Raw genomic sequence first — 19,690 nt, 5'->3', positions numbered from 1 at the left:
CACCTTGGTATGCGGCACGCACGCGCATAAATCAACCGAGTAGTGACCGTCAAAAGCGTTTGACAAATCTTCTATTTTATTATGTTTACCCAACGTTTTGGCTCATTCATATTTTTTGATTATTTAACTGATGAGCGTGTGACACGAATGCTAAAGGTATGCCAGGAAGGTGTAAAGGGTGGCAGAAAGATTTGAAGAAACACGAAATCTTGCATATGTATGTAAATTTGTGTGTATGTATATATATAAATATGTTTGTTTGTGTACATATGTAAATGTGTTGAGGTAATTATGTACTCTAGTCTGCCTGTGAACTATGAGTGACCCACACGCCCAAAAGCGCCCATAAACATTTTGAGCAAACAAATTAACACGCGCACTTAACTTATGAATATTAATAATGTGCGTTTGTATGTATGTGTGTGTACTACACTATTAACACACCTTATCAGCAATAGACACTAAGGGAATACCCGACAAAGAGGAAGTGACAACAAAAGTCAAAATACTCAGCATTAATGATTAGCTAGTTGAGCGAGGCTAAAAATATCAAGCATATATGCGGACATACATCCATATATATGTACATACCCTCATATTCATATATGTGGTGCTGCATTAATTTTCAGCGGCAGTGTATTTTCGTTTGGTGTTTTTGTTGTTATTACTATTTTTGTTATTTTTTTGCTCTTTCCTTTTGTGCATCTTATCATTATCACACTCAACAGCTGACCATAAATGCACACAAAAGCGCTTTTGACTTTCAATTGCCTGCAAGTACTTGCCACATCCGCTCCGAACGTAGAATGCAGCAAACTGTCAAATGCGTCCGCTGAATCACAAAGCAAAAATAAATATAAAATACACTCCAAATCACAGCGGTGCATTCGAAGAAAATCGCCCGCATAGCTGCTTGCTTTGTGTCACTCCAAACTTCTTGAGTCAGCAACAGCGTAGTAAAGGAAGGAAGCAGCGTCGCATTAAATACATCGAAATTATTACTGGACATTCGCTATTTATTACTTTATTACAACAACTGTGTTGGCATAAGCAACAGAGAGCAGTGTAAATAAATAATATGAATTGCATAAAAGAGTAATTGATAATGTTGGGCAGCGCTTGAGTTGCTTGGCGGAAATCGCGCAGTCGGTGGTCGGCAATCAATTCGGAGACTGAGCGTGGCCACAACAGACCACACCCAGTTGAAATGCACTGCACTTTACTTTTACAAATCTTTAGGAGTTTTCTGTCGACTTTTTGTTGTTGTAAATGCTATATAAAAGCTTTAAGCGTGAGTTAAGACTATTTGGAACCAAAAACCGAAATATTGATATCTAGATATTCAACTAAAATCGATTAAAATATATATAGATTAAAGTAGTAGTTTCTGTAGATTTCCATTTCAACAACTAGCAAAAAGTTACGGAAATAGCATATTCTTTATTTTCGAATTTCAAGGGGCATGTAGATCTTGTTAACTTACGCGGTTATAGCCGAGTTTAGAAGAGCGCGCAATTGGTTACTCTACTTGTTAGTTTGGCGCCATTTGAAAAGTGCTGCCAGCTCACTATCCACTTGGTCATTCCAGCAGAGCGGAGATCTTCCTCTTCCGCGGCTTACACCAGCCGCCAGTAGCCTACAGCATCAAACACTTGCAAAGCTGGATTGTTTCCGTTCATGCGGACAACAGACCTAGCCAGTGCCAGTTTAGTCTTTTTATTCGCTGAACTATGTCAATGTCGTCGTATAATTCATACAGCTCACCATTCCATCGTCTGCGGTATTCACCGTTCCCAATGTTTTGAGGACCAAAAATCTTGCGCAGAACCTTTCTCCCGAAAACTCCTAGCGTCGTCTCATCGGATGTTGACATCGTCTACGCTTCTGCACCATAAAGCAGGACGGGAATAATGAGGGACTTGTAGAGTTTGGATTTTATTCGTCGAGAGATGACTTTACTTTTAAATTGCCTACTCAATCCAAAACAAGTGGCCAGAATGATTCTGCGTTGGATTTCTAGGCACACATTGTTGGTGTTGTTAATACTGGTTCCCAAGTAGATGAAACTATCTACGACTTCAAAGTTATGACTGTTAACAGTGATGTGGAAGCCGAGACGCAAATGCGCAAACAATTTGTTTAATGACAGTAGATATTTCGTCTTATCCTCATTCACCACCAGACCCATTCGTATCGCTTCTTTATCCAGTGTGGAAAAAGCAGAACTAACGACGCGGTTGTTGCTTCCGATGCTTCCAGCAGCTGTACACACTTATAGAAGGTTGTACCTTCTCTATTTAGTTCTGCGACTCTGATTATTTTCTCCAGCATTAGATTAAAGAAGTCGCACGATAGTGAGTCATCCTGTCTGGTCTGATATAGAACGGCTCGGAGAGGTCCTTCCAAATCATGATATATGATTCTAAGCGTGGAACCTAAGAAAATCTGAAATCATAATTTTTCTTTTTAACAAGTACACAAATGACTAAATAACGGAAACTAGATTTGAAGTCAATATTTTACATTTTTTGGAATAGAGTTGCCACCTATCAAAATATAAATTATTTTGTAGTTTTAAACAAAATATGAAAAAATGTGGCTACATATAAAATATTTCAGTTTGCTGGAGTATATGCTTAATAATGTTTTTTTTAGAAAAGTGTTGCCACCTTGAAAAAATTGGTAAATGCAACAAATTAAGCAAATTAACAAGGAAATGAACATATATGCACATATTGATGGTTAAAACATTTAATTTTTTATTTATTTCGTAATATAGTAATTTGGTGCAACCGAGTTGCCACCTGTAAAGAAATGTCAATTTTGGAATTAAAATAATGTTTTACTAACTGTAGTCTATTTTTAAATTGAGTAGATAATTTAGCATTTTTTTGGAATGGAGTTGCCACCTATAATATAGTAGCAATATTTTGAATTATTTAAATTTCTTTCATATAAACTTGTTGAGAATTCAATTCAGTGAGACCCATTAAATTTGGCGGTCTGAAATTCTTCATATTGAAGAGCCTCAGTTACCCGTGAACCCTTTGTTTTTTGTAGCTTGGTACTAAGTTACTCTATAAAATATAATTTGGATAATGCATCTTCAGATTCTTGCAATTCTAGCAAAAATCAGGGTTCAAAGTTATTACGGATGGACTCTCAACAAGCTTCTGGCTTTGAGGCTGGTATACTTAGTAGTCTTTAGTTTAAGGTATACATTTTAGAAAGAGAAAGAGAGAGAGAGAAAGAGAAAGAGAAAGAGAAAGAGAAAGAGAAAGAGAAAGAGAAAGAGAAAGAGAAAGAGAAAGAGAAAGAGAAAGAGAAAGAGAAAGATAACACATTTTAGAAACAAAAGAAATAAAAATCCTTCAAATACTCCTTACTTTGACTCGACTCGTCTTTGAGGAATACGACACGATATATATTTAAAACGTACGCAACATTAAGCCCCTAAGCAACTTGCCATCTTCACGAAACTTAACTAATAATCATAGTTAAGCAGCGAAATGCTTGCAACATTACTTGGCAGCTGAAGTACAATTATAATTACAAATGCCAACAGCAACAACAACAGCAAGTGTAAGTCAGTCAATATGGCGAAAAAATTGCCTCGAGCGCGAAATATAAAGTGAAATGTAAAAGTTTTACGTGAAATTTCCGTCGTTGTAATTAACACGAAAACTCAAATAGAAAATTGTTGCAATTTACCGTTACACACATACATCTGTATATATTTAAATGCTTAATATGAAGCCTATATGTATGTAGCTGTAGGTGATTGGCTTAAGAAGTGCATTTGCGAAAGTTACAGCGAATTTGTGCAATTATTGAGTACGCATACACGCACACACATGCAGGCATGCATATATGTAATGGTATGCAATATAACTGTTTATTGAGGCAGGTGTGTGCCACATACTTCTCCACATATGCAACCTAACCTTACGAATACTGCAGCGCCAAAAGCTGATGATGTGAGTAAATTACGCTTGAGCTTGAGTGCATGCACACACTCTCTCTCTCTCTCTTGCACTCTGTGTGTGTGTGTGTGCGAGAGTGATTGCCATCGTTGAAAAACTCATTAAAGACACTTAGTACGTACCTTTTTTGCCAGCTCCCCACTAATACTCACCGTTTTTTTTTTGTTTGGTCCTTTTTCTTTTTCTTAACTGTCGCTGCACTGGTGGCTGCTAAGGTCACAATCGCATTCACAAACAAGTGATTGTGTATGAGTGTATGTACGCGCGCCTGAAACTGCACTTGTATAAGTTTTTAATTTAGAAAAAGTGTGAATACTTATCTCAAGCACATAAGTTGGTTGGTTGGCGTCGCGCGCTCGCAGTCACCCTTTTCACAACTTGCACTATTTCTATTTTCATATAAGCCCTTCAGCCACCTTCCACAATGACTTGCGCCCTGTTTAGCGTCATTTATGCTGGCATAGAATGTCAAATATGCGCGGGTTTGTTAATTAGTGCAAATTTTTACACTTTATTTACATTAATTACAAGTTTCATGCGAACAGCTGTTTGAATTCGCAGGCGTCACAAGTACTTTTGTATATATGCACATCTTCAGAGATATCCCAAGCATATTTCGAGCGTATTTTATGTAGATAATCGAAAACTTCGTTTATAATTCGTATTTTGAAATTTATCGCTTGCTAATAAGAAAAAAATATTACTTGGCTCATATTTTGTTGCCTACATTTAGGCGCATATACACCTAAAAACCAAGTAGATGGTTTGAAAGCAGCGCCCTAACAGCAAGAGTCGCTTGTGTTAATAAATAATCAGAATTGAAATCACGAACTCTGTTTGTCAGTTGAGCTGTCGAGAAAATAAATTGCCACCAAGCTGACCACACCACCGCACAGTGGTCTAGAGTACATTTGTTTTTGGTGAAAAAAAAAATTGTAATACCTTTTGGTGGTGTTACCTGAAATTTTTTTTATATGTTTTAAATATGTACATTAAATTTATTTAAAAATATTTTCTCAAATAATCTGTAATATTTTTTTTTCAAGAGTCAAGATGTAGAATTTTTCCAACAATAATATCTTAAAATAATTTTTTTTTTATTAGCTTACTAACTTTCTATCCTAAATCCCTAACTCACTATCACTAATTTGGTTGTATTTTCGCAAAGTTTATAACAAGGTTTATTATTAAATATAAATAGGTGGCAACCTTGGTTTAAAAATATGTAAATTGTTTAACATTACAAAAAATTATTTAAGTAAAAATACCATAGCTTATAATAATAGTATTTTTAAATATAATTTTTAATATTTTTAACCGTTTTCATAATAAAGGTACAAAAAAAATTCGAAAAAAAAACTTAAATATTTAGCTTTCTGAAATTTGAATATTTCATTTATAAATATACAATTTTTATTTATTTACATTTTTTAAATTTCCTAAATAATTGGCAACCCTATATAATTTTTTTTAAGTTGAGAATCAAAATTGTAAGCTTTAACTATTTCTTCACGCTTAGCTATCAGTCATATTTAAAGTCGCGGCATAGATTTTTAAAAGATCTTGCCTTCAAAAGTTTCAAGATTGTCATATTTTTGGATTTATGTATTTATATATATGTACATAAGTAGCAAGCTTTCACCTAAAACTGTACACTTTCTAGCTTTCCAAAATATCAATATATCATTGATAATTACACAATTTATTATTTATTTACATTTTTTGAATTTCCTAAATAATTGGCAACCCTATATAAATTTGTCCCCTTTTATAAGTAGAATATACTGATTTCTTTCTATTTCTTCACACTAAGCTATCAAACATACTTGAAGTCCCGACATTGATTTTTTTAAGATATTGTCTTCAAAAGTATAAGAGTTGCCATATTTTTTTAAGTTTTTATATATACAGTTGAACTTCCATAACTTCTATAACTCGAAATTCGCCATAACTCGAACTCGTGTATTGGCAATAGAAGTCAAATTTAATTTGTATGACTTCCGTAACTCGGTAGTCTCTTTGACTCGAAGCTTTTTGGTGGATATGGTGATTCGAGTTAGAGAAGTTCAACGGTATTTAATAGTGAAGCAACTTTTCTATACAGGCTTTTTCGATTAGAACATATAACTAACCGGCAGATTCCTTATCTGTAAGTGCTTTAGTAACTAAATTTCAAATATTTTAGTTAGAAGTATGAATCGAAGATGATATTTTCGAAATACCAATAATAATGTGGATACAAAAAATCTCAATAAAAAACAGTTTGCCTTGTAAAAAGAGCCTTTCGCTGAAATACGACCTCATAGCTATGCTTCCAGATGGGATCATTTGAAACATTTGGGAACTATGTTCTTTGGGATTGGTTTTTAGTAGTTTTTATTCGAAAGAAGGTAAAGTAGGTGTCTTATGAGTTGCTATTTATAGAAGAAATATTCGAAAATAGTCAACCCAAAATTAATGGAGTGCTTCCTCGAAGAGTCGATATTCGGTATATTGGTTTCAAAAGCTAATTCTATAACTTAAGATCATCTTGACAGGACAATGAAAAATAATAAACAGGTTTTAGCTGTTTTAAGACCAGTTTGGATTTAATTTCAAAATTAAATAAAAATCTAATTTGTTCACAGATTTTCTCATTTAAACACACTGTGTTTCACCAGCGAAGCCTCGGGCAAAACTTAACTTCTGTGGCATCTGCGAGAGGTGACTATCAGAGAACTGCAATTATTCCCTTTTTTGAGTCATTGGTTGAGTAACACAAAAAGTAATATTAGTGCATATAAGTCAAAAATCATCAAACACAAAGATCCACTAAAACACATTTACGCACAGCACACAAAGCGAGAACATGAAAAATGAGTAAGTTTCTCTTCATACGTATCGTTGAAGTGCTCAATTGTCTCATGAGCCAATAATTCAGTCAAGTTAAACAAAAATGAGCCATACCACCAAAATAACACCAATAGTATAGCTAAATAAATAAAGTGATACGAATAGGATCAAAGTAAAACTGACGAAGGCTGTGCCGCCGCTAGGCAAAAGTGCCCTGCGGGAAATGACTAACGATGTGTTTTGTTCTTTGATGTCGTGTATTACATTTAATGTTTTAAGTTAATTAATGACAGTAAAGTTAATACTTTTAGGTTCTAATATATTTCTTTTAATAGTAATGTATTGAAAATAAATAAAGACTCACGAAAATGCATGTTCAATGAAATAATGAAACATGTAATGTGACAAAGTTCCTACTGGGTATCTTTACTTTCGTGCTCAGCTACGAAGTCACAATTCCACTCATGCCGATCAGTGTAGCGAGCTCATTCAAGTTTATTTTCATCGTGACCTATGAACAAGTGTGTAAAATGAAATTTTTAATATACGCTCGTTTGAGTCATAAATTGACGGCACATATAAGTGTAGAAATACTATGAGTTTTTTTTGGTTTGGTGGAAATGAGTCTTTGTCATTTTTGATATTTGTATTAGTACTCATTTACACCAATTTGTTTGGCTCATGAGTTTGTGCACTAATTTCATTATTACTCAATGCAGATCTCTGGTGACTATCTGCACTTCAGTGCTATTCTTATTCCACTTACTTTACACAATTGTAATTGTGCTGCTTTTTTATTGTTTTTTTTAGCAATCTACTGTTACTATTATTATTGTTTTTGTCAAGGCACTCTCCAGCGTGTGCTCCTTGCATTTCTGGCTGCATTTAATAAACACTAGCTAAACAAAGAGCCTGCAACAAAAGTGCGGTTAAAGTAATAGAAGGAGAGCAAATGCAGCATAATAGAAAAAGTAGAATGAAGGTGGAGAAAGGAATAGGCAATGAGCTACAATAAAATACCAAATACACCTACACAGAGAGAGAGAGGGAGTGCAGCCGCGTTCGGTTGGCAACATTTGACAGATGCAAGCCATTGCAAATGCAATGAATGAGCTATGAAATAAGCAGCAGCACCAAAGCAATAATAACAACAACATTAACGACAATTAAACAACAAACAACTAACGGCACTACATTACCGCTATGCCGCTGCTGTTGCCAAGGGCGCGCTGTGTGAGTGCAATGGCCGAGCGCCTGTGGGCGCTTTTTCGGTGTCGCTGGTTGATTGTGGCACAGTTTGTGCTTTTGTTGTTGCTATTAATGCTTTTGTTGTTGTTGTTGTTGCAAGCTCAGTGAAGGATTTTCATTTCAGGCGCTTTGTAAAAGCTTTTATATGCCTTTCGAATGCTGTCGTTGCCATACTTACCACAAACTACTATATTCAGTTCCTTCTGCTTATACTGCCTCCACTTCTACTTTATGTATGTATGTTTGTGTGTGTGTCCTTGCTGCCATTTAAAATGCTCTTTGTTTCACTATGTACATCGATGCATTTGTTATTCTTGTTGTTGTTGTTGTTGCTGTGACATTTTCATTTGAATGTACCGTTAGTTGTTTGTCCTGTCTTGCTCGCTGCCAAGCGCTTGGCCACCACTGACTTGGTTAGCTTGGTCGCTTAGTCGTTGGCTGCTTCATTTTATTTATAGTCATGTATGCAAGTTGTAGTTGCAGTTGTTGTTGTTGTTGCATGAATTATTTTTGTTCATTTGTTTTGTTGCTGTTGTTGTTTGCTTTTTGTAACGGTATTTTAGCATGAATGCAAATTTACACAAGTCGTTTATTGTCCTTGCCGCCCATAACGCTGCCTCCGCCGCTGCCACCACCATTGCCTCCACCTCTGTGACTGCCTTTGCTGCCGCTACTTTAGCCGTTTGTTGTCTTTATTATTGTTTTTCTAGTTGTTATCCTTGTAATTTTTCATATTTGAAAAGCATTTATGCTTCAACAGTTACAGTTGTCCACGCACCCCAAGCCGCCCTCTAAGTCCCCTCCCCAGCATATACAGCGGTACGCCTACTTCACTATGTATGCCAGGTCAGGGTTAAGTTAGAAAAAAATGCTTGTGTGTACTCAAGCACACAACCCATTGCACACACACACACATATATATGATTTACGAGTAATGCGTTTGTGCGGCTACTCGCCGTTGTAGGCTTTGCGGCATTCTAACAGTGAACGCCAAGCAATATAGAGTAACACATATTCATACATACATATGTAAATATAGTAAATCCCATAAATAAATCCTTGACAGTTGCATCATCATCAGAGCAATCGCTTGAGCCAACATTTTGAAAAGTTTAGCATCTCTAATCAAAGCAATAGCATTCTTGGCAAACTGCCTATTTAGTTTAGTGGTGAGCAGCAGCAAGGATTTCCACGAAATATATTAAAAAATCATATTAAACATGGAATTGCATGTCACGAGAAAGTTATTTCGCAAATTTTTGTATTGCATATTTTTATATTTTTTTGTAGACTGAAAGTCATACATGACCATACATATAATGAAGTATTTATATATTAATTTGATTTGGAGTAAAAAAATGTGTTTTGGTATTTTTAAAATTATATCGTACAATATAATAATAATCTAGCAGCGTTGAACTCATTAAAAGTTATTTTTGGCTAAATAAAAATGTGTGATTTTAATAAAAATTAAGTTTCAAAAAATAATATGTAGATTATAGTACTATTCTAGTTGAAAAAATAGTGGTTAGTGCAGTACTAACAAAAAGTCATTAATGACCGAAAACGTTTGACACTTTAAAGCTCAAATTAATATTGTGAAATACAATTTTCTATATAATTGAGCTAATATGTTCGAGAATGGATCCATATTTATTAATTTATTTAATTTATTAATTAATTTCAAGAATTATTAGTACTGCAATTTCTTTTGGAAGACTACACCAAAACAAATATAATTCCAAAATACAAAAAAAAAAATTGTTAGACCTTGCTGATCCGATTGTTTATATTTTAATAAATTTTTCTTTTAATTTTTTATTAAATAAAAGTAATAATTATAATATAAAGTAATAATAATAGACAAAATTCCTGTATTATTCTTCTTCATTATTTTGGCTGTTTTGCGCCAATAGGTGCTACCAAGTGAAACCAGGTCTGCTCTTCCTCTGCTTCCAACAGCGCGTACCACATTGAACACTTTCATCCATTCGAACAACATGACCTAGCCAGCGTAGCCGGCATTTTTTTATTCGTCAATGTCGTCGTATAACTCTTGTTGCTCTTCAACTTTTCTATCAGTTGTGTTAAAATAAACCCCAGGATTGCTGTGCTCGTGAAAAAAGTCGTCCTTAAGTCATTCACAGTTTCCTAATATTAGAGTTATAGCAGTCATTTTAAACACATTCACAATCATTAGGGACCGTTAACTAGTGAAAGAACTTATAACAACTCCCATAAGGCCATATTGTGTCCGTCTTGACTTATGTAATGCAATTATTTGATAAATATTTTCCATGTTAAATAATTTTATATGAATTAATAGAGTTATCTGAATATATAATAATATAGCTTAACAGCACTATGCACTTTATAAGTAATTAATGAACCACTATTAGAAACTAGTCATAATCGATTCGCCATTTCATGCTCGCTATCTGTTTGCGCTGCCCTTTTGGCGAAAATTTTACGTGTAAAGGCAAGAACAAAGTTAGCGAGTGTAATCAACTAATGGGGGAGTGAAGTGAATATATATATAACCTCTCCTCTCCAACTGACAACCTCACCCACTGTCCGAAAGACTTGGTGATCCCTGTTACCACTAACGAGCCTCTGTCGACCGAGCACACAGGCGGTATACCCTTCAACCCGCACAGAGGAAATTTTGTTGGCCACATGCTGGCCTGGAGGCTCGCTGACAGACCCAGCATCAGGATCGGATGCGATGGCCCAATCAGCCATCCATCTTAAAATCATATGGTTATAGAAACCATTGTGGCCCTATGCTCCTTGCAGGAGTAACAGGAACTATATATATACAGTTTCGAACTTTCGAATTGCTGTCAGAAATGGTAATATAATTTAGCAACTCTCTAATATTTGAAGAATCGAAGAAGCAACTATTTTAATAGAATATACAGTAGGATAAACTTAAATTCTTTGATTTCTGAAGGTTTTTCTTATTAGCAAGAATAGTAATTATCACTTTGGAAAAGTAAACAAATTCGCGTAATTGGGGTTAGTGATCTATACAGATCATGAAAACAAACTCATGTTAATTATAGGATATCTAATCTTGGCTAGTTTCTCCTTTGATATTCCATAAGTTCTAAAGATGGTCGACCAATAAAACATACAATTATTTTAATTGCTTTCTAACTTTTAATGAAAATCAAAATAATGTATAGCTATTCTCGATCTTACGTCTCTTGCTGACTAGGTTTTTAGTTTAGAGTTCAGGTTTTACATGTAGGTATTTATTAAGACCAAAATTAGTTTAGTGTGAATTTGGCATTCGATTTAGGCTTGTTTGAGCCAAAATATTATCAAGGGATCTAAGCATTTATGCCAGTCAAACATAATATACAAAGAATGAGGTTCAATTTCTGTCTAAATAATTCCGTAGTTTTGCTGTTGTAGCGGCTGAAGTCTTTTCTAAAATACTTATGAGAAAGTCATTGGTTAGATAGAAATGTGGGTCCGTAACTATTACGTAATACCGACCGTCGTATAAAGATAACGATTGTATTTTGAGTTGATAAAGTTAGGGCCTTAGAAACATTAACGAAGCTTTATAAGCTCCGGCAAAGTTTTTAAAGTTAGATAGAAAACTGAATCACGACCGTCGTGGAAAGGTAACTGATATCTTTTGAATGGAAGGAAGTTAGCGCCATAGAAACGTTAACGAAGCTTTGTAAGTTCCAACAAGCTTTATAAGCTCCGATAAACTATATAAACTCCGACAAGCTTTGTAAGCTTGACAGTCATTGGTTAGTTGGAAATCTGTATCCCGAACCTCGTGGAGAGATAACGGCTATCTTTTGAATAGAGGAAGTTAGGGCTTTGGAAACATCAACTAAGCTTTGTAAACTCCGATATTTCTTCTTTCACTCACTCTCTCTCTCTCTCTCTCTCTCTCTCTCTCTCTCTTTCTTTTAGTTCTCTCTCTGTATTGTGAAATATTCACATTTAATTGCATACTCCGCAACCGCTTAGCGCTCTATAAACTTTCGCAAACCATATTCCTCACTTGCATATTTCTTTCTCAATCTATATTTATCTTACTTTCTTCCTTGTTTATTTCGCTTCCACGTAGTCGCCACTAACTTATTGCAGCCAGCACTGTTATTTATTCCGCTACAAAGTTACTTTTTTATTTAGTGACTTTCTTACTTATGTCTAAGCTGTAGTTGCTAGTTGCGCTACTTTACCTAGCACTGTCTCGCTGCACCTTGCAGCTTCTTGCAGTTTACTGCATTCTGGCTATTACGTGGCTACTTGCTATTTATTATTTTTGTTTTTTTCGCAACTTTTTCTCTCATTTCATTTCAATTTATTCCCTCAACGCCTTCCGTTCCAGCGTAGTTCGGCGATCGCCACAAAGTTCTCACTGGATTTGTTTTTTCTTATATAAACTTTTGCTTTTTTCCAACTATCTATTTGGCTTCCTCAGCATAATCGTCGTAACTTTATCCTTTTTATCCCTACCCGGTGTACGACGCTCGTTCGCACTAGCTCACGCTCTTTTGCAAATACTGTTAAGCGGGTGTATGCTCTTGCTGTTCGTTGTTCAACTGGCTTCTCCACTCACTCACTCAGTTGGTTGGTTGACTGGCTGGCTGGCTGGCTAGCGGGTTGTTGGTTGTTTGGTGTTGCTCCATCGTTAGTAGCTTCCTGAATTAGCATAATGTCATTTGGTTTTTATTGTTCTCCATTTAAATGTTTTTTATCTTCTTCTTCTCAGTTTTTCCATATTTTATTTCTGCTCACTTGCATATTTATTCAAGTAAATTTCTCGTATATGTACTACGCTACATTGCTGCTGCTTGCTTCCGGTTTGCTGTTTTTATGTAATAAGTTCTTATTATTGTTGTTGTTGTTATTACTATATCTGCTGTTGTTGTTATTCCTATTGTCATTCGTTGTCCTTGTTGCGGCCGACAGTCATGGTTATGTAAATAATCGTAATTTTAAAACTCAACTCGCTCGCTCAATGTTTTCAACCCACACAAATAACATACAATACATACATACAGACATATATATATATATATATATTTATATTTATATATATATATATATATATCCATATATACCCTTAACATTTCTCTTCCAACTGCAGCTGTTGGCACTTATTCCAGTCGTTCTTTGCTGGCGTTGCACTAAACAACAGCTTCTTGCAGCTCAAACCATAATGCCGACCGCGTGTTATCTGAAAACTAAGCAACTGTGACCAGCCACTACTATACATACATACATACATAGATACCCTATATAAATAAATATGTTTTTGCTTATCTCACTAATTTATATGCTTTTTAGTATTAGTCACAATTGTGGTTGACGCTGTGTGTGGCTATAAAATTTCAGTATATATTTGTATTATACTTCGGTTACATACTTTTTGTGTGCAGTGTTATATTGAAATGCATTCATTTTGACTTGACGAACTCACTTCCGGGAATTGCATGGCAGATTAGATTAAATTAGCGATCTGTCATGCTCCTTCAGTGTCAAAAAAAGTGTATGTTTGTGGTTTAATTGTTCAACAATAGTTCGGAGTCATTCTTCAAAATATTCCTTCCACAATTAAAAAATTTCATCCTGTCCTTTTTAAACTGAATTTTAAACGTTTTTACAAACTAGATGAGAATTTCATAATTATAAATTTTACTTGAACGAAATTGTTGAAGAGACAGCCATAGACATGGCTAAACATAGACGAATGCCGTATAACTGGTTTTTATTGCATGCAACGAAGATATTTGATATTGATAAAGCTTCGAGTTGATTTCGGAGAACTTTCCAAGAGCCATAACTAAATCTATATATTTGTTGTCATAGTTTAGATTAAAAAATCTTTAGATGGTTCATCCGTTGAATCCACTTTTCGATGACTCGTTCGATCATATGAGTGGTAGATGGTTTGCCCCAAGGCCTGAATCGACTTTAGACGCATAGACTTTGGACTTTACATATCTCCACAGAAATAAGTCTAACGGTTTAATATCAGACAATCTTGTTGGCAATCTACCATCCCAAAACTTGAAATTATTTGCAAACCGAAGTGTTCTCTCAATAAATCACATTGTTTGATGCGATGTGTGGGAAAAGATGCCGTCCAGTTGAAATCAAATGCCCTGAGACCACGAGCTTCAATTTCAGTCATCAAATGGTTGGTTATCATAGCTCGATACCGGTTGCCATTGACGATTCATTAACGGACATTCTCGGCGGCATCATTTTTGAAGAGATATGAAGTGAAGCTCTTGGCGAATGTGGCAATTTTGCTTGTTTACATACCCATTGAGCCATTGAGCTTCATCGATGAACAGAAGTTGGCTAGAAAACGTCGGATCTTCTTGGAACAATTTAAGATCTCTACCTAAAATGTGCCAAGTCGTTCCTTATGTCAGTCCGAATTGTTGCGAGCGGGTGCTGCGAAAAGCTATTAAAAAAAGTACCTCTACTTGGACCACCCGGGCTTCAGAGGTATTGATAATTTAAGGCTGTGATAATTTGTGGCTTTTTTTTGACTCAATACAATTGTGCCAGTGCTTTTTAGCCATTGCTAGACTGAGTTCTAAATAGTGACCAGTCACTGGCTCTAGCTTAGTGTGAATGGAATGCTGCGACGGGAAGGTTGATATTAAGAGTTAGGGATTTACTATATATCGTATCAATGACCGACCATCATCATTCAGTACTATCGGTATGATTAGCCCCAATAAAAATGAGATATACATCAATAATTTAAAATTTTCTTAGAAAGATGATCTGAAGCCTATAACTAAAATACACGTAAAGTCCAATGAGCATCTAGAAGAGTGAACAGAGACCAAGAATTGATCGCGGTCTAGGGAAAAGCTTGTCTGGCATCTGGAGGTCATCACTATGCTTCAACTATTTGCCATATCTACAGAAAAAGTATGAGAGAGATTGTAGAATCAGAAAATGAAATGATAAAACTCAATATTTTTTAAATAACGCATTCTTTTACCTGATATCTGGTGCTTAACATTTCGAAAATATTTTTGAAAAATGTTCGAACTAGTCTAGAAAAATGTTCCGGAGTCTTCGACCAAATAAAAAATGGAATTTGCTTTAGTTATTTGAATTCAACTCTAGTCAGAACGACACTCTCATCTTGCAAACTTCTGAGTTGGTACTCGGTTGTTCTATGCAGACTTCTAGTTGGTTTTGTGGACTTTAAGTTCATAATACTTGTTCTGCTCAATGATCTGGTCGGTGGTTTGATTAAAATCAGGTCGGGATTTTGTTTTTTTTTTTTTTGCAAATGTTTCCTAGATGCAATAGATTCTGGAGTATAATCAAATACCAATCTAGATGAGCTATTTTTATTTGTTCAAGACAGTGTTTTCAGAGTATTTGAAGGGATTCCTGTTCAAAAGATTTTATTATTGTTTTGTAAGAAGATTGGGGTGTTAATATAAAAATTATCTTCAAATATTATATAATATCTAATTAGACCTTCTTTTTCTCTTTCCAGCATAATGCCAGCCAGACGATAATGAAGTAACACTGTACATATATACATAAATAAATAAATGTGTGTATATTTTGATTCTACGTCAACAATTCTACATTCCTTCCTGCCATACATAACTCGTTTGTTTCGTCTAACTCAAAACTAAATTTAATTTAAACTTATACGCAAAAGAAAAAAGTTTTCTACTAAAAATATGCGCTGAGTGTTCGAAGTTAAAATTTATATATAAATAAATAAATGTGTGTGTGTCTATATACGTCGTCAGTAAGTGCAGTAAACGGAAAAGAGCAATAAAACAATGCGAAAGTTATAGCATGTAAAATAAATAAAACGAAAAATAAAGCAAGCAAAACGAAATATGTGAAAAGAAATTAAAGCAGAAACGTGGTAAATGAGTAACAAAACTTTATTGTGATTTACTAAAAATAATAATAATAACTATACGAGCAAGGCAAAGGAAAGCCAAAATTCATAAATTAAACTAACGAAAATAACGAAAAGTAACAAATTGTTGTATAAAAAACCCTCAAAAAACAAATAATAAATAAAAAAATGTTACACGAACCACAAATCAAACGAAAAATGTCGATAAGTCGGTGTTGCCACAATGCCAATGGTGGCATCACAGCCGTCGCAGCGACGCAAGTCTTCCTCGTACTGACGCTGTTCGTGATTGGGAATCTAAGTGCCTGGCAGGAGAATGTGCGGCCGAAACTTTATGTGGAATTAGGTAAGTGGCTGCAAATATGAAAAATAATATAAAAGAAACTATAAACAAAATCATATGTGTATTAGAGTTTGGGAGTTACCCAAATATATAATGTGTGTTGAGTATAGGGTTGGGTCAAACATGCTGAAGTTATTCTAAAAATAATTTTATACAGATAGTGTTTTGAAGTGCTGATTTATTGTTCTTCGATGTGTGAGAACCTTACCTAACTTATTCGTAATGAAAAAATGTGCAGTTCTGTACGAAGTTCTTAACTCATTGTATGTCTCTTGATCGGTTTAAAAAGTTTGAGCTTGTAATCTGAATACTAGATATGAAGTTAAATCCCAAGTCCCAAATCCCAAGGTGACTTATCCAAAATTATACCCAGATACTACGGATTTAATAGTTCTCATCTAAACTTCTGCAAAACAGTCTTACATCCCATGAAAACTGGAGAGTTCTGAGTTAGTTGGGCCCAACCCATACCGGATAAGTCATATAAGAAACTATGGTTGTCTACTTCTGTTGTTGTATCAGACAAGAAGAGACGTCTTGACTAACCCGGTGTAGGTTCAGCCTTAAAGAACGCATTATAACGAGGATCCAAATATAGTTTGTTGCAGCTAATATGAGACTGAGTTAGCTTCTCCTAAGAGTTATTTTCAAATCCATGAATCGAGAGTATTCTTTAGTAATGATAAGTATCATGAATTACGGGAAAGCTTTCCACATTACAGGGTTAAAAACTTACTAAGGATAGATTAGGTATCACTAGTTTTAGATAAATTTGTATATAAATAGTGAAAAAGAAAGCTTTAAACGCGATGACTGTAGAATAATAATTGTAGATAAAGATACTCTTAAAAAAATCTTTACAGAAAATGACCAAGACCAAAGGTTGAGTTAGTTGGGGAATCGAAGAGATTTGAGTGAAAGTGTGGATCTAAATGTGGGTCTAAAAAATATACCCGTTTCCCTGTAGGAATAGATTTGCTTGCAAATACCTCCTTTTTCGAAAGTATTGACTCCATAGATAAGTTTGTAATGGCTCTAGTAAGGCATACTGACGGATAACCCATAATACAGAGTAGTTATCAAAGGCTTGAACCACCGAAAACTAACCCCGCATATATTATATTTATTTACGTAAGTTCTGGGCTATATTTACTTGCTACAACTCATGCCCCACAGCTAAAAATACATAAAGGTGTTTATATAATCACTTATGCCCCTTAGGGCACTCACACCATACGCTGCACTCCTGTGACTTTTCGTACTAAAATAATTGTTGTTGTTTTATTTTTTCATGGTGGCAATTAGTGCCTTACTTCCGCGCTTGCGTCAACGGTAGCGCGTGTCAAGTGTGTCGGCGCGTTTATGCATTAGCTGCAAGTACTTGTGTGTCATAAATATGTGTGTGCCACATCCGACAACATGCCACGTACCGTTGTGGCGGCGGCGACTATGGCGCATTGCGTTGCGATTTTATGAAATGTGAAAATTAAATCGTAAATAAAATACATAATGAGCAGCGGCAACAAAAATGCAATAAACAGTTACGGTTATGTTGCTACGCGGCGCGTACCAACTACACACATGTATATATATAAGCTCGAGCGCGCGCTATATTGTCACATTTTATGCGAAATAACACAAAGACTACCAGCGAGGACACTGCCGCAGCGTGAATACAAAGGCGCGCTGTATTTTTAACAAACCAGCAAGGCCATAATAAGCGTACAGATGTACAAACTTATGCTGACTACGACAGTCGCGCTTAATTGCGTGCAACGTAAGTGTATACGCGCACGTACGATTCGTTAATGTGGTACATTTACGTTGTCAACGGCGACGAACGCGCAAGCATTGCTATGACCAGACAGACAAATAGGCAAGACGACAGCACATGTGTACGACAAGCGCGCGTCTGATTTTTGCAAAGCCTTGTGTGACGCGGTACTTGGTAAGCGCGCGCGCGACTCAGCGCGGCAATGCAATTCTTTTTATTTTTACTACAACACAGCGCTGCCCTTCAAGCAGCGCGCACGGTTTGCCTGCTTCGCCAGTCAATGCCAGTTATCAGCGCTGTTTTCTTTGTCCACAGTACATGCAAGCGTCCGTTTCAACCAATACTTTGTCTGCCGCGGCCGTTGTGGTCTACCTTCAATCGCTTCGTCCGTCCATCAGTCAGTCAGTTAGGCTGTGAACGTTTGTATGGTTTTCAGCAGAAATTGAAACCGCAGGCGACGCACGCACTGTCGCCCTTTATGGGCCTATTACCGGTGCCGGTTAGCTGGCTGGCTGGCTGGCTGTTGCTGCACTTTGTCGTCGTTGCGTACCGCTGGCTCTTAATTAAGTTCAACGGAAATGCGCATAATTTCATGTCGATAGTCATTACGTACGCGCATATGTCCGTCACACGGCTATCAGTGTCGTCGCGCTTGTTACCTTATTTGGCGTATACACGTAACGACATTTCGTGTATTTCATCCAACAGCGCATTGTTGTCGTGGTGCTGTGGTTAGCTCGCTTGCGCGCTTTGTACTTTAAACTCGTTTCCTTCGCTTCGGTTTGGTTTGTTGTTTTTCGCCGTCGAAGAGGCGTTGAAGTAGTCGCATGCCACATTGCGCAAATGCCATGTAATGTTTGATACAATAATTTGTATGGAAAAGTGCAAAAAAATAAAACTACAATAAACCGGCCGGTCGGTCGTCTATGGTGGTCGAAGGAACACAGGTTTTACTTCTTCTTGTACTATATTTAATATGTGAGATTAATTATTTCAAGTATTTCTTAAGTCACTACCTTTTAAAGATGTTGAAGAAGTTGATTCACAAACTTGTTTATCTTAAAGATTCAAGAAAATTATTTAAGGATCACTCTTGTTTAAGAGAACTTTGCACTTTAGACTTTACATATATTACGATCTTATATACTTCATTGACACACATTTTCCTCTTTTCATTCTTAGTTCGTTTACCTTCACCGCTTTCCTAACAGCGATTATGCCTTTCCAAAATCAATGCCAAAAATACTTAAAAAATATAATAATTGTCGTGGTCAAGGTCTAGAACAAATGAGACTTTCCGGAGTTAATTTGGAATTTAAATTCTTTTCGGAATTTCAGTTTAACTTTTAAGAACTGCTATTGAAAAAATCATTTCTCTCTCAACAGATCGTGTCAACTGGGCGTTTTTAATACGAAATCTAGACATATTGAATGATCACCCAAAATAGTTTGTGTTTGAGTTTCAGAACAATATTTCTTAAGGCTTGAGTTTGAACTCCATTCACGATCATGAAAGACTATATTCAATAATTTGTTATTTTCGATGCCAAAGTTTGTTTCTATCGGAAAATTTTGAAATAGATAATCTAAAAGTTGAATAATAGTATCAAAAAAAC

The 19,690-nt window shown here is 35.6% G+C and overlaps 1 protein-coding gene across 1 annotated transcript in view; it reads left to right on the top strand.

Annotated features, from left to right (window-relative positions):
* The window catches only part of LOC105208519 (semaphorin-1A), a 386,218-nt gene that overhangs the window by 41,870 nt on the left and 324,658 nt on the right, over positions 1-19,690 (top strand). Inside the window, 1 exon segment of the mRNA XM_054226324.1 lies at positions 15,574-16,303. Within this exon segment, the coding sequence (XP_054082299.1) occupies positions 16,126-16,303 (178 nt within the window). The 5' untranslated portion in view covers positions 15,574-16,125.

This window comes from Zeugodacus cucurbitae, chromosome 3 (assembly GCF_028554725.1).
Source record: "Zeugodacus cucurbitae isolate PBARC_wt_2022May chromosome 3, idZeuCucr1.2, whole genome shotgun sequence".
NCBI lineage: Eukaryota > Metazoa > Arthropoda > Insecta > Diptera > Tephritidae > Zeugodacus > Zeugodacus cucurbitae.
The sequence above is the reverse complement of the archived record's forward strand: the minus strand, read 5'-3'. Positions and strand labels throughout refer to the sequence as shown.